This window comes from Callorhinus ursinus, unplaced genomic scaffold (genome assembly GCF_003265705.2).
Source record: "Callorhinus ursinus isolate GAN/ISIS: 27379988/994484 unplaced genomic scaffold, GSC_fseal_2.0 scaffold3, whole genome shotgun sequence".
Lineage (NCBI taxonomy): Eukaryota > Metazoa > Chordata > Mammalia > Carnivora > Otariidae > Callorhinus > Callorhinus ursinus.
Window position 1 is genome coordinate 33,874,056 of NW_027397065.1, and position 15,646 is coordinate 33,889,701.

At 41.7% G+C, this 15,646-nt stretch overlaps 1 protein-coding gene across 1 annotated transcript in view; it reads right to left on the reverse strand.

Moving 5' to 3' along the window:
* Positions 1–15,646, reverse strand: part of DOCK2 (dedicator of cytokinesis 2) — a 414,356-nt gene that overhangs the window by 213,305 nt on the left and 185,405 nt on the right. Inside the window, exon 27 of the mRNA XM_025867057.2 lies at positions 14,725–14,820. Within this exon, the coding sequence (XP_025722842.1) occupies positions 14,725–14,820 (96 nt within the window). The remainder of the gene's footprint in view (positions 1–14,724; positions 14,821–15,646) is intronic.

Here is a 15,646-nt window from a genome sequence, read left to right on the forward strand (position 1 = left end):
CCCAGTTTTTTTCTTTGTCTATCAGTTCTCATGTGGGGATGGTCCCACTGGAGTGTGTGTATAGGCTCTGTCTTTCCCCCAGGAACATTCATCCTTCTACTGACTAGCAAGTAAGTGCCCAGGGCTTGTAATTCTACTATGGTCCATGTGGCACTCAGAACCCAGGAACATCAAGCCACTATCATCCTACCCTCACTGCCAACTCCCTAACACCTTTATTCTGAATATTGACAGTCTGGCTTAACCTTGTTTCGGGACAAATTGCCATCATAATTAAATCCCAATGCATTTTGCACATTTTACCAAGATACTGCCTTACTGTATGAAAGAGAAAATTTGAAATTAAAGCAGATTGTTAACTATTTTCTCTATAATAATGTTTCCATTAAAATGCCAAAATTTATTACATGTGACGTAGTCCATTTTATACAAAATGCAATTTAAAGGAGACAGGGTCTGTCTAACTGAAGAAGCATGTTGGGCAGAGCATTTTGCCTTGGCTTAAATCACAACTAAAATGAAAAGACAATAAACATCACACCAAAGGATTATTTGTTCCAAAGCAAATAAAAGATTTATTACATGAATGGCCTCACCAGTTCTCAGAATCCATAACTATATTATATTAAAATTCACTCAAATTAAACCAGTATTTTTTTTTTCTCCTGGCAAAATCTCAATATGCATTTTTTAAAATCATCAGCTAAACACAATGACCTCCCATTGGTGCTTGGACTTGGTTTCCCAGGTAGCACATGCGATACTGTGATACCCTGGTTATGCTGACGGAAAAGGCTTCCTTCTCCTGAGCCAATTGGGCTGAATCACTTTAATTGTTGAAATCGAGAGTGGTTCACGTAACTCTTACACCAAGTACCCCAAGCCTGACCGAATCTAGTCCCACATGCAGAAATCTCACATGGGTGATGGAGAAGAGGGGACATCATGAGCTGTTGTCATTGTTTTTTGTTTGCTTGTTTGTTTCAAGATGGAAAACAATACGCTTTCTGTAGTTAGGGATCAAAGGGAGCAAATTCAAAGCCATGCAACAAACTTACCAATGACCAGACCGGATTTCCTGAAACAGATCTCTTCTTCTACTCTACCACCACATCCACCAGCTCCAGGGAAACTTCTCAGATGAACCCCAGTCCAAAATCACTTTTTTCCAACAGTTATTGATTCCCTTCTCTGTGCTGGTCAAGAAAATCACAGATGCAGCCCTTGCCTCGTACAGCTTATTATGGTCCCGTGAGGGGGGGAAGGGTTCTGACAATAAGCACGCAGACTTTTCTGATTCACGCACCTGGATGTCACGCCCCAGCGCCCGCCCCCACTTTTGACCCTCTTAATGCTGTCCTTGTTATTTTCTTGGGATGATTATTTGTCTTAAATTACAGCTATTTCTAATTCTCCCCTTGTTTCTTACCCCATTATATGTGGTGTTCTGAGAGTAGGAACTGTTTTCCTCACCTTGTAAAGTCTTAAATACAGGAGGTCCTTGTTTAACTGAAATGAATGCCTTAGCCATCATGAGCCCTTGTCCGTTCCATGCAGACCCCTGGACTGCACTGGCTTTCAAGGGCTACTCTCTCTTACAATTGTCCAGCTCCGTCAGATCTAGCCCCCTCCTGGCTGCCTGGGGATCTCCCTAAGACACACATCTGCCGTTCCCTGGCTTCTATATCTCTAATAGCACCCCGCCACCATCCTAGAACATAACATTCCTCCCACAGCAAACAAGGGTCCTTACAATCTGACTCCAACCTAGTAGGCATTGCCAACTTCCCACTACTCTACTTCCCCCTGTGCCCATCTCCTTGCCACCTTCCTAAAAAGTCAGAGGCTATTGCATATCAGTGACTTAGCCCTGTTGTTCCCTCTACCTAGAACGTTGTTCCAATACCTATCTATCATGGGGAATAATCTCCATTTGGGGAAAATAAATGAATATTAGCCATATTACTACTAATTAGGATAATAAAGGCTCTAGTTTCTTGAAGTTAAAACGGGATATTATTAAGTGCTTTCCTTCAATTCACTGATTTGTCTCAAGGTAGCTTACAATTACCCCCATTTTCCAGGAGAATAATTGAGGCTTGGAGGGATCTAAGTAATGTGTCCAAGTCTATAAGTATGAGGTGTTGAAGGTTGGAGTTCCTTCAAGGTCTGCCAAACTTGGGAGCTTGGGCTCTTACCTCCTATGGCAGACAGCAAGTTGCAATTGAAATGTCACCTCCTCTCTGTAACTTTTTCTGATCATCCCCCGCCCCTGCCATGGGATTAGTCACTCCGTCCTCCGAGTACTCATGGCGCTTTGAACAGGCTGCTGCTTATATTATCTTGACATTTCTTTTGTCAATCTCTCATGCACATCTCCACCAGGGAGCAAAGTCCTAGGGGACAGAAATTGTCATCTGCATCTTTACAGCCTTTCAGGTGTTTATCACATTGCCCAAGATGCTGTAAATGCTTCATATATGTTCGTTGAATGAACTGGGAGAAAATAATGAAGATGAAAATGTTAAGGTCAAAAACAGTCCATGATAGAGAGACCAGAACAAGGCCAGGACTCCTGACTTCTGCTCCTGATTTTCTGCACAATTTTGAACAAGTACTTTCACCTCCATCCCCCACATCTGTCTTTAAAATGAAACCATCTGCCTTTCTGGCTTCACAGGCTGGTTAGAAGAAAAGTAAAATTATATACATGAAAATGCTTCACTAAGTTTGACTATCTCATTAATTCCTATTTTTAAAGAAATAGTGTTTGAGGATTTTTTTCCTGATTATAAAAGGAAAGCAAAATCATTTTAGAAAAAGTGAAGCTACAGAAATGTACAAATCATGTGTCACTTAAGCAGAAGATAGGAACATAATTTTATCTTCAGAGCAGGGCCCCCAGGCCTGACCTCTGGGAGATCCAGGGCCTCTGATGATGGCCACATGTCTCCCCCTCCCCCCGGCCTTTAGGGTCCCTGATGACTTTCTTGTTGTTAGGGTCCTCTGGTCCTTTCTCTATATTTAAGACATAGAATTTCCTCATGTTATTAAAAAATCATCATCAGTATTTAATAACTGCACAAATGCATCATTATATGAATGTAGCATAAATCTAGAAAAAGGGGATCTGATCTTGAAGGGTCATTTGACAGAACTGATTTCTTTGAGTCTCTTTAAAAGGCCAGTGCCTCAGACAGAAGAGCATGGACCAGACCACTGTAGGGGAAGCCTGTTGCATTGGAGGTTGTGCCAACAGGGCTTCTCATGGGGCAGCTCCATTCCCTCAACATTCCCCCAGGGCAGGACCCTCTGTAATGGGATTTCTCCTTCTAGTCTGGGACTCAAGCCTTTGTACCAGACATATGGTGGCCAGTTTCATCTCAAGGGGGCTTTATTCACAGCCCCACTATAGCAATAGCTTAAAAATACTTCCCAGAGCCAGGAGAGATCCCCAGCCAGGGCCACAAAATAGTTTGTCATCTGATTCATAACACTTGCATCAAAGCGAGGGAAGACTCCAGCACTGAAGGAGAATAATAATGGCTCTTATTTACCAAAGGCCTGCTAGGTGGTAAGCCCTGTGTTATGAGCTTTACACATACTTCTTTATTTTTTAAGATTTTTTAATTTTTATTAATTTGACAGAGAGAGAGAGAGACACAGCGAGGGAGGGAACACAAGCAGAGGGAGAGGGAGAGGGAGAGGGAGAGGGGAGGGAGAGGGAGAGGGAGAGGGAGAAGCAGGCTTCCCGCGGCAGGGAGCCTGATGCGGGGCTCGATCCCAGGACCCTGGAATTATGACCTGAGCCGAAGGCAGACGCTTAACCGACTGAGCCACCCAGGTGCTCCTACACATACTTTTTTTATTCAATCCTCACCATGGGATTGACAGGTAATAACTATTATTAACCCCATTTTAGTGAAGTGAAGAGACTTCCTAGCCCTGGAATAAGGCCTTCTCACTCCTTAAGAAAGGGAGGAACAGGTCCCAGCTAGCAAAATCCTTTCAAACTCCAGACCTATGCCCCAACTCCACAGCTCTTAAAAAGCAATGTTAGGCATGAGAGTGCTAGTCAATGCCCAAATGACAGACATTCTAAAATTCTAAAGTTTCCAAAGTTCCCCAAGGACAAGAAAAGGCTGGCCTCTCTTCCAGTGCCAGATAATAGTACAGGAGATATAGTGAAGTCTTACCTTTAATAACACATTTAAAATAACTTGTTCAAAATCAGATCTGTCCAGATCCACTTACAGAAGCTAACAGGCACTGAGATATTTGGAAGTAATTTCATCAGGATGATGACACACCAGTCATGCATTTCCTAAGTACTCATCTTACAATTCCCAAACTCAGTCTCTGCCTCTCCCTCTCTGGGTACTGACAACAGTAGCATAGGAAACATGCTGCTGGCCAGTGGAGGCCTCAGCTCACCTCCCCTGCAGAACCACAAGGCATGTGTCCCAGCACCATGTGCAAGACCGTCATGGCGGCAGCAGCAACAGGTGTGTGCTTATTACTTAGGAGCATTCTGTCCTCAGAGTAGAGGTCTGCTTGACTGGGCACACCAGAGAGGATGCAGTAGCTGTTTTAACAAATTTAGGAACCTTGTACTTCCCTTTAATTCCCATCTCTGTGGCTCATCATCAAACAGAAGGAAGGTTTGGAGAATGAAACCAGCTCTTTTTTATGCCCCAGCTCTAAAACTTTAATTTGTCTAAAAGAATTCTACCACACAGGGCTCGTAGATTATTGGGGAATTTTATATAGAAAAGCTTTATCAGACTTTTTTTTTAAGATTTTATTTATTTATTTGAGAGAGAGAGAGAATGAGAGATAGAGAGCACGAGAGGGAAGAGGGTCAGAGGGAGAAGCAGACTCCCTGCTGAGCAGGGAGTAGAAAAGCTTTATATGAAAGCTTGACATGAAACAAATCTTCTCTCATCTTATTTTTTAAATACAGAATCCTTTTAAAACTAGACATTAATCTGTACTTTCAATTAGTTTGTTCTTTCCATTCATTCACTCCCATGGCTTGGATAAATACCTGCCACCTGCCAAACCCTCGGCCTACAGACAGGAACCCCAAAGATAATGGGATACAGTCCCTTTCCTCAAGAATCTTAGTCTACTGTGGAACAAAGATAGGTAAAGAGAAAATTCCATTATGATGTGACAATGCTGTAATTGAAAAATGGACAAAGAACAATGAGGTCACTGAAGAAAGATGATCTTGAGGAATGAGAGAAGATTTCACAGACTGTGAGATGAAGATAAGGCAAGAAATGCCGTTTCCTCTTACAAACCCCTAACCCTTCCTCTCCACCTATTCAAGTTTTTCACACCATTGAAGAAATAGGCCCAATTATATGAAGTCTACCTTAATAACTGACTTCTGCACATACATGTTATGGGTTCCTTGGAAGTTGAGATACTAATTCATTTTTTGCATATATATTTTAGGCCATGTACTCCTTGGTATGCAATTACCAAAATCCTTATTAAAACAAAGCCACCCCACCCACAGGACATAAGCACCCTCTATATGACCAGATCAAGCAGCAACCAAGTTACCCCAAGCTAATGATGCCACCTTTCGTCTATCAAATGGAATTTCAGGTCTCTTGTATAATGTTTATTCTCTTTCTTAACCTGATCCCCGCCCCCCAACACATACACACATATTTACTCTCTTAATTTTTCTCAAGTTTTAACTCAGAAAAACAATGTCCCAGACATGTACAGTGAAATGCTTAAAATGATGGCTTCAAATTTTGGATTCTATCTTCCTCCTTCTCATCTCAGGTATGTGATGCTGGACAAGAGGCTTAAACCCTCTGATCACTGTTTCCTTTCTGAGAGGGGGTCATAACTTTTGTCAGCCTCACAGATTAAATGTGATAATATCCTCCAAGTGCCATCTCTGCCACACAATAAGCACCCTAGAAATGTTCACTGTGATTATCCACTTGACAAGAGAATGAATATACCCTCCCCCTAATTCTTTCCATTTGGTCCAGTTATTCAATAATAATTCTCTTTTCTCTTTTACCTTCCTGGCCTAATCATGCCATAAGAGTGATAATAGTGACACTTACATGTTAAGGAAAAGAATGATGGTTTGTATGTAAATAAAATAAAGAGCAGAAATCTTCCATTCCTTCAGCAGGTATTCACTGAGGTCATCCTATACACCAGGGACCCAGTGTTTCCTATAAATGCAGAAGTGATGAAGATATTGTTCTGTAGTGCTAGGAAGAATGTTCTCACGACAGTATGATGAGTACATGAGGCAGGTTCAGGCTGAAGAGAGCAGAGGGGTCCCAACTTACATGAGTGGAACATGGGTCAAGATGTGCCTCTGAGGCCAAGACATGAAGAAGAAAGAGGAGTTTCGAGGAGGTTTTGTAAACAAGGGTAAGAGGAGTATATTCTAGACAGAGGGAATGTCATGCAAGTGCCATTTGGAATGGAATGCAAAGGAGAGAAGGAACATTCTGTAACTAACAGAGCAGTTCCATCGAGTTAGCACAAAAGTGGGAGGTAAAGAGTATGGGGGAAAGAGGCAGGCCATCATACTGGGCACACTGAAGGCCATGGTGAGCAGCTGGATCTTTATCTTTGGCCACTGTGGGGCCATTGAGGCGTCCTCACCAGAAAGTTCTACTTTATAAGACCTCATGGGCTACAATGTGAAGAAGTCAAAAGGGACAAGAGTGGAGACAATGTGTCTTGTTAGCAGCTGCAGCAGTGGCAGCAGAGAGAGATAGTCATGGCCAGACATGGGTTAGTGGCATTGGTGGTGGAGGGAGGCTTTGGATTTGAGAAGCTTTTAGACCTAGAACCTGGCAGTCTGCTCAAGAGCTTGGGGGGACAAACTGCACACAGAAGGAGAAGGAGGTATGAGATAATTTCGCACCTCCATTCTAGCTTTGTCTTCTGTTAAACCTGGTGTTTCCTAAGTACCAACACTCAAGGTTCTTGTTTTGATTTTACAGGTTCCCAGAATTGAGGAGATCGATCCTAAAGATATCATTGTCATTACAAAGCCACCAAAACCCAGTGCCATTTCAGAGGTTTCTGAAAGTTGCCACATAGGTCATCTTACCAGACTGCACAGTCTTGGTGGAGCAGCAGCTGGGGTGAAGGTGTTCATTATCACCTTTAGAATAGTTGATGCCTAAAGAACGACTTAGGGTCTTCACAGTGTAGGAGTGCACAAAATGCTATTTCAGAAGAGGAGCTCTATAAACAGTTTTGCCTGGGTTCAAATCCCAGTTCTTCCACTCACAAGTTACGTGCCTAAAGGCAAGTTATACAACTGCTCTGTGCCTCAGTTACCTCATCTGTAAAATATGAGTCCCTGAGGTGGGTTAAGAGATAAGACACATAAAGTGCTTAGTTCTCTGCCTGGAATACAGACTATTTGCTCAATAAGTGTTAGTTTTATCAGAAATATTGTTTGTTAACAAAGTGTTGGGTTGCTGAGTGAGGGTCATGAGTCAACCAATCAGTTCTGGCTTGGAACCTCACACCCCCGTGTCCTAGACTGTCCTTCTGCCTGCTCTCCATGGGACAGGAATGGGTGGAGTTGGTACTAACTTTCATGCTATGACCCCTGCCGAAGCATCCTGGAGTCTGTGAGCTCAAAGTTTGTCAGAGAGTGGTCATGTGGGTGGGCCATTTGCCATTTGGAAAGCGAAGTTAGAGCTTTGAAAGCCTGGCTCTTGGATGACTCAGGTGTTTTATGGAGTCTTCAGTGCTATTGTGAGGTGAAGCAGTGGAGGGTAGGATGATTTCCAGTTGTTGTTTTTCTTTTCCTTTTTGAACAAACTGCTCTGAATTTCCAGAGCTGGCATGATGCCAACTACATTTACCTTTATTTAATCACTCAATAGATTCCTCTGTGAAAACCGGGGTAATTAGGCCCAAAATATATCACCCAGAGGCTTATTTTAATTACCAGAAATAAAAGCTAGATCCCAATTTCAACAAAATTACCAGATTGTTTACCTTCCAAGAATTTCTGGCAATGTTTAAGTTCCCTGGCTGATTCTCCCTATGAGATTGTCCATCCTCAGCACTAAGGAGGCCAGATACAGGGGACAGCCTTCTGTAGAGCAGTCAGCAGCAGGAGGCACTGGCCAGGGAATGTTCCCTGAGCCACACCCCTCAGATCCACAAATGAGTCTGGAAAGTTTTCCTCACACTGCTCCAAGACCGATGGGAGAGCACAAGAGACAGATGCTCGGATGCTGGACATCCCCAATTTGCATCCCACTTTGCCACTAGCTGTGTGACTTTGGCCATGATACTTTCATCCTCTGGGGCTCAGTCAGTCTATTCTCCCAAACCACGGGACATGTGATGATAATTACCCATGGGGAGTCAAAGATGTGCTCCATCACACAGTTGGGATTTTGAATCCAACTTTTTTTTTAATATCTCTGAAGATTACAATCAATGCAATGATAAGCCACTGTGTCACAGTTTAATTGGTAGCAGATTCTCTTTCTTATGGGCACATAAAATCATGGTGCTTATTTGATAAAATATGACATGTAGCACATAGAAACCATTCCCTGATAAAATGTTAAGTTCTCAGATTATTATGTTTTGTTTTGTTTTGTTTTTCCATTGCTCTTCTGCTCTTATACCACAGCCTTCTCAAAAGAACCAGATATATGCGGAAGAGAATACTGGTTCTACAGGAGCTTTTGGACTGGGCCAGAAAAACACCAATGATTTTGGTCAATACGTAATATTTGCGAGTACCTTGCATACATCACTGTTCTCTAAGCTTATGCTTATGACAGACATCTCTAATCAGCATTCCTTCCCCGAGCTAAGATGTAGCCTCCGAGTCTTTCTCGGTGCAGTACTACAGACCGCTATTACCAATCCACCAGAGTTAGCCCATGAAGAAAAATCTGTTTTAGGTCTCTGACTCAGGACCTTGGAAGACGGAAAAGGATAATAGGCATTGGCCAAATCAGAAAACTTAGATATATGAAAAAGATCTAAAAAATGATAGAGTTCATTTTGCACTCATTTTGCAATATTGCACAGAAGAAACCAAAGTCTAGAAGGGTGACATTGGCATAAAGTCATAGAGCCAACTCTGCAGAACAAGTATGGAAAATTTCTCCTGTTCACTCTTAAAGACAGAGAATAACTGGTGGTTGCCAGAGGGGAGGTGGGTAGGGGGATGGGTGAAATAGATAAATGGAATTCAGAGTACACTTACCTTGATAAGCACTGAGAAATGTATGGAATTGTTGAATCACTGTATTGTACACCAGAAACTAATGTAACAAACACTGTATTTAATTATACTCAAATAAAAAAATATTCTCCCATTCTCTTATCAAAAATGTCCTTTCTACCAAACCATGCTGCCTTTCTCAGCCTCAAAGTCCTTGGTAACTTTAGTAAATAAATGTATATCTGATTGATTAGACTCTGGCAAAGAAAAGAGAGGGCAGCAGTCATGTAAAAGTTTTTTTGCTTTTCGTTTTCGTAAATTTTCCTTCTGCTCATTCGTCACCATCAATACCTCATTTTTTAGGCAAGCAATTTACAGAAAAAATCAGGAATGGTTGTTTCCAGCAAATGATAATTACAATGTGCTGTGCACAAGAAGCAATCCATCCTAGCCTTTATGTTTCCTGTAATTTTAATAGCTAACACCTTTTATCATAATGTTCCTGCTCCTACAAATAAAAAAAAGAAGTCACTATTTAATCCCATATAATGACGTGCCAACAACCAGCCACCCCACATCCATTCGAGGCCCTCTCAGGATTTCAGAAGCATTAGACATGTCTGGTGTTTGTTGTAAATATTGATTGTTTAATATTCCCAGGCAATGGAAACTGACCAATAAAAATTATATATGGAAAATTGAAAGTGATGGTTGGAATGGGGCTCTCTCCTTCTTGTCAAACTTCAATTTGAAATTAAATTGGGGCCTTCGGCAATAAGACAGGGACTCATGACCTCTGAGTAATTACCTTCCAACTTCATTTTCTTTAATTTGGAGGAGATATTTCTATTCTAAGAAGTGCTGGAAAGGACTATTTTATGAAAATGAAGCTACATCTTAAGAAAAACCTGGTTATTCCTTCCTTCTAGTTCAGGCACGTTCCCATTCCTAACACACCTCCAGTACTCCCCACTCAGCACTCTTGTTGTAATTACACCAACAAACTCAAGAGTCACTGAGACTGATGACACAGCTTGCAACTCAGAACCTCTGCAAGGCTCCTGGAATCAGCGCAGGGGACAGGAAAAGTATGAACAGACAATTCCTTATACTGCTCCCATACTACCTGAGATATGGGTTCCTGATAATTAGAGAAAACATTCTTTGAAGAAGGAAAAGCATTCCAACCCCAGAGAAAGGCATATACAAATACATGAAGGTATGGAATAACACAATATTTCTGGGGATTATTTCACTCATTCATTTGCTTAACAAACATTTATTGAGAACCCATGGTACGCCAGGCACCCTGCTGGAAGCTGAAGATAAAAGAGTGAGTAAAACATGGTCCCTGCCCTCAAGGGCATCCACAGAATGTAGGGAGGCTGGAGCACAGAGACAGAAAATCACCTGACAATGGACAAAGTACAATGAGCCCAATGACTGAGAGTGCACAGGGGCTCTGAGGGCAAGTGGGGGGAGCCAGGTGGGGAGGGACTGAAGCCAGAAGCGCAGAAAACAGCAGGATTTAGTGGGAGGCTAGAAGGGCAGGCAGGTGAGCAAGAGGGAGCAGTCAAGGGCAGCTCCTACAGTTCTAGGAGGTCAGTACCATAAACTGGGGTCCTAAATGAAGGGAGAGTGTGAAGCAGGCTCCAGGGGGCTGGTGATGAGCTGTGTTTGGGACACAGTGAGTCTGAGGTATTTGAGAGACATCCTATCGAAGGAGGTCATGGTTTCCTTGAGGACACAGACCATGCCTGACTCATTTCTGAGTCTTTATGCTGAGTATATAAGAGGTTCTCATAAAATAGTGAATGAATAAATAAATGAATATTATGTACAAGAAACACATGTGCAAATGCTTTTCACATGTTATTTCATTTAATTCCCACAGGAACTCTATGAGGAAGGTCTACTATTACCCCATTTTATAGATAAGCCCAAGCCTTAAAAGTTCTGTGGTATAAGGGAGGAGCTAGTATGGCAAGTTCACAGACAAAAAAGTCTAAAAAAAAAAAAAAAAAGAAAGAAAGAAAGAAAAGGAGAGAGAGAGTACACAGAAACATCATTAGTCACCAGAGAAATGCAAATTAAAACCACAATGAGACACCACTAGAATTGTTATAAATCTACTAAAATTGTTAAAATCCAAAAGACTGACAATACTAAGTGTTGGTGAGGATGTAAATAAACTAGAACCCTCATATTGCTTATGGGAATATAAAATGGCCACTATGGAAAACAGCTTGGTACTTCCTATAAAGTTAGACATATGCTTCCCATATGTCCTAGCAATTCCACTTCTAGATTTCTACACAAGAGAAATTAAAATATGTTCACACTGGGGCACCTGGGTGGCTCAGTCGGTTGAGCATCTGCCTTCGGCTCAGGTCATGATCCCAGGGTCCTGGGATCAAGCCCTGCATCAGGCTCCCTGCTCAGCGGGAAGCCTGCTTCTCCCTCTGCCTCTGCCCCTCTGCCCACTTGTGTGCTCTCTCTCTCTTTCAAATAAATAATTAAAAAATCTTTAAAAAAATAAAATATGTTCACACAAAATTTTTATGTGACTATTCAGAGCAACGTCATTTCTAATAGCCAAAAGTTGGAAACAATTCAAACGTCTAGCAACTAGAGAATGGATAAACAAAGTGTGCCATATTCATACAGTGTAATACTATTCAGCAATAAAAAGGAATTAAGTACTGATATATCTTAAAATATGGATGAACTTCAAAACCATTATGCTAAGGAAAGAAGCCAGACACAATAGACACCGAATTGTATAATTTCACTTACATGATATTTCCAAAAAAAGGCAAACCTATAGAGGCAGAGAATAGAAGAGTGGTTGCTCAGAGCTGGGGTAGGGGTGGGATGCAGACAGACAGCAAATGGAACTTTCGGCAATGAAGGAAGTGTTAGCAACTGAGTTATGGTCATGGTTGTACCACTACACATTTATTGAAACTCATCAAACTGAATACTTACAACGGTTAAATTTTAAAGCATGTAAATGTCATTCCAATAAAACTAAAAGCAAGCAAGCAAAGGAAGAAAAAGAGCTGTGTGATTTAGAAGAGGTAGGGAGTTCCCAACCAGGTTGGTGAGATTTGAGCAGCATCCTAAGTGATGAATTTGTGCTGGACCTTGAAGACTAAGTAGGATTTCAACAGATTGAGACGGCATTCTAAGGAATTCCAGACAAAGAAAGCAGCATGAGTGAGAAAGTGCCAGGCATGTTTGGGCAATATCCAGACATCCATTTTGGCTGAATATCTGGATGGAGAAAAGTAGAAGAAAAAGCTGAGAAATGTGGTTATGGCCAGATCACAGAAGCTGAGAATGGTCGTATGACTTAATTTGGTAGAGAGTGGGGACCCACAGAACATTCCAGAGTACAGGAGTGTCCTGGCAAAGATTAATGCGGCAGCAATGAGGAATGTGTGTTGGAAGGGTGAGAGAGGATCAAATGAAAGGCTCAGACAACGGGCCATAGTGAATGAGGGCCAAACTATGCTCACTTGCCTATGTCGATAATGCAAAGGAACAGAGAGACGCATTGTACCAGATAGAAAAGAAAATAGTAAGACACCAGTTATTTGGCACTTCCTATGATCCAGGGACTGTTTTAAAGGATGACTGTTCTAAAGGAGAGACAGAGAATTAAGACCTGCTATACACAGAATGAGTCAAATGGATTGATCATCTTTAGGTCTGACTCCAAAGAAAGGGAATAAAGATTAGGGAGGTCATAAAATGCTTATCTAAGGAGTGTTACGGAAACCACAATATGGAAGCTTGTAATTGAATAAGGAATGGTGATACTTCTAAGGTGGAAGGATGGTAAGTGAGACAAATGACAAAGACCAATTTACATGGCTATCTACCCCAGGAAGGCGGGAGCACCTGACCTGCTGGCACTCTCTATGGATGTCGCCACTGCTTTAAATGCACACAGTATACATTAAGTAAACATGTATTGACATGACTAAACAGAACCAAATGGGTCTAAAGAAAATTGTTACACTCCGCTGCTTCTCAGGATCAAATCCTTGCCCAGCTACTTTTAAAATAATCTCAGCACCTTATGTTCTGTATCCATAAAGTAGGACTATAGCGTATGAACAATCAACATCCCAAACCTAGCTGAGATCCCAAACTGGCTTCCTGAAAGCTGAATCCAGCTGTCTGGGGCTCAGAGAATGTTTATAAATATATTTTTTATTAGCTGCCAACACTTAAATATCAGGAAATTTCACATTTTCAGTTTCTCTTGAGAAGTTGGGAGTTCTGGCAACTGTATGGCCCAATTCCACATGGTGTGAAATCACAGCTGAGAAGCACTTGTCCTCATTAAACATTAGAGTCCCTGTCTGGCACACTTCATTCATTCGTTCATTTGCTCATTCATTCAACAAATAGTTATCAAGTACATACTATATGCAGGGCATTATTGTAGGGTTTGGAAATACAAATGGATGCAACAGATGAAATCCTTACATTCTGGAGCTCATTTTCTCACAAGCAGAGCCAGACAATCAATCAATCAAAGGCTATATATATATTTTTCAGGTGGTGATAAGTTCTAAGAAACATAAAGAAGTAAGGTGCAGAGATGGAAGGAGGATGGTGAGGTGCTGGGTATTAAAGACAGGGTAATCAGGACAGGGAAGCCTCTCTAATTAGGTGACACCTAAGTCAAGATCAGATTTACATGAGGAAACAAGCCCTCAGAACTGAGGCGGAGATAGGTCAAGCTTAGGCAACAGTAAATACAATCATGTTTTAGGTGTAAGAGACAAGGGGCAGAGGGCCCTTCAGGCCCTAGCAATAGTTTGGATTTTATTTTGAGTGAGATGGGAAATCAATAGTGAGTTTGAGCAGTAGTCGAACATACTCATTTACGTTGGTGACTGGCCCTTGTAAGAATCATTTTTGGCCCATGGTTTAAAGCAAGACGGGCAAAGGTTAAAGAGTTAGAGATGGGCTCTGTCTGTAGAGGGAAAATAATCTGACTATGAGGCAGGAATCTCCTAATCTTTAGAATACAGCCTTCATACAAAAGAGTAACCCCAAACTTAGCAGTGACTTGAATTAACTAATGTCTGTGGGCAGAGTTAACATACAGTGAATCCACTTAGAAAACCAAGTTCACAGGACCCTGAGACAGGGCATTGCTTGACTCTAGTCCAAAAGAAAAGGCTCCTGGTAGATGTGAAAGCGGAACATTCTGCCCGGCCCACTTGCAAAATCTTCTTTAGTCTTCCATCTTTACCAGTGACATTCCATCCCCATTGATACACTCAACAGGGTGGACAAGTCTTAAGTCTTGTTTTGTTTCATCAACTTTGAGTTAACTCTCATGTTATCCCAACTCAGACAAGAAAAATCTAACCGTTGCACTCCAAAACAAAGTAGCGATTGGTGCTAGGTGTTCAACATGACCTGGTGTTCCAGAAAATCCATTCCTTGACCCTGAGCAGTTTGAAATGTTTGACAAGAGGAAGAGATCTACTCACAATCAGAAGATGATCCCGTCCCATCGTGATGACCATCCGGTTCACTGTTCGAAGAAGCTGGACCATGATTTCTTGGATGTGGTGGTAGGTGAAGGCCTGGAACACAATCAGAGACATCTGTGTGACAACCAGACATTTATCTGCACATCTCTTCCAAAGGACATACAACAGCAGTCAGACACAGTGATCACCCAGATCTCCACCACCAGTGCCAACACCAGTACCACCATCATCATCAATATAGTCGTTATCATCATATCCCCATGGCCATCACCACCTGGCACTGGCACCAGGAATTTCACTAAATTTCACTAAATTTTACTAAATATAAGGCAGAGATTAAGAGTTTAACTCTGGAATCAGAAACTGTTGTTTTAGAATACTAACTGCAGAATTATTATGCTATTGGCTACTTCTCTGAATATTGGTTTCTTCATTGGTGTAACAGTCAGAATCTAACTTGGAATAAGGAGGGAATTTACTGCAGGAAATTGGTTAAATGGGTGATAAAAAAGCTGAGTCACAAAACAAAATAACCTAGGGATTAGCAATAGAAGGATGTCACTATCAACACTGAGCTTAAGGGACAAATAGAGGAGGAAATGTTCCTGGAGTCCAGGACTGGGCTTATGTGATGGAAACTATAACCATGGGAGAGCTTATACAGTAGAAGCTGCGTTATCTATCTTGGGGAAAATCCATGGTGAGTTGTTGTAACATTTGTAGGGTGCTACCCACTTTCAATACAAGTCACTGAACCTTGGGTAGAACTTAAGCGATGCTTTTTGAGCATTTGCCACCATGTGTAAGGGTTTCAGGAATGTTTACAATGCAGATTCACTACATTCTCAAATCCTTTTGAGACATACTCGTAAGGCACAGAGTTTCATCTATGCATATCTGGGAGGGTGGTCATGGCCAA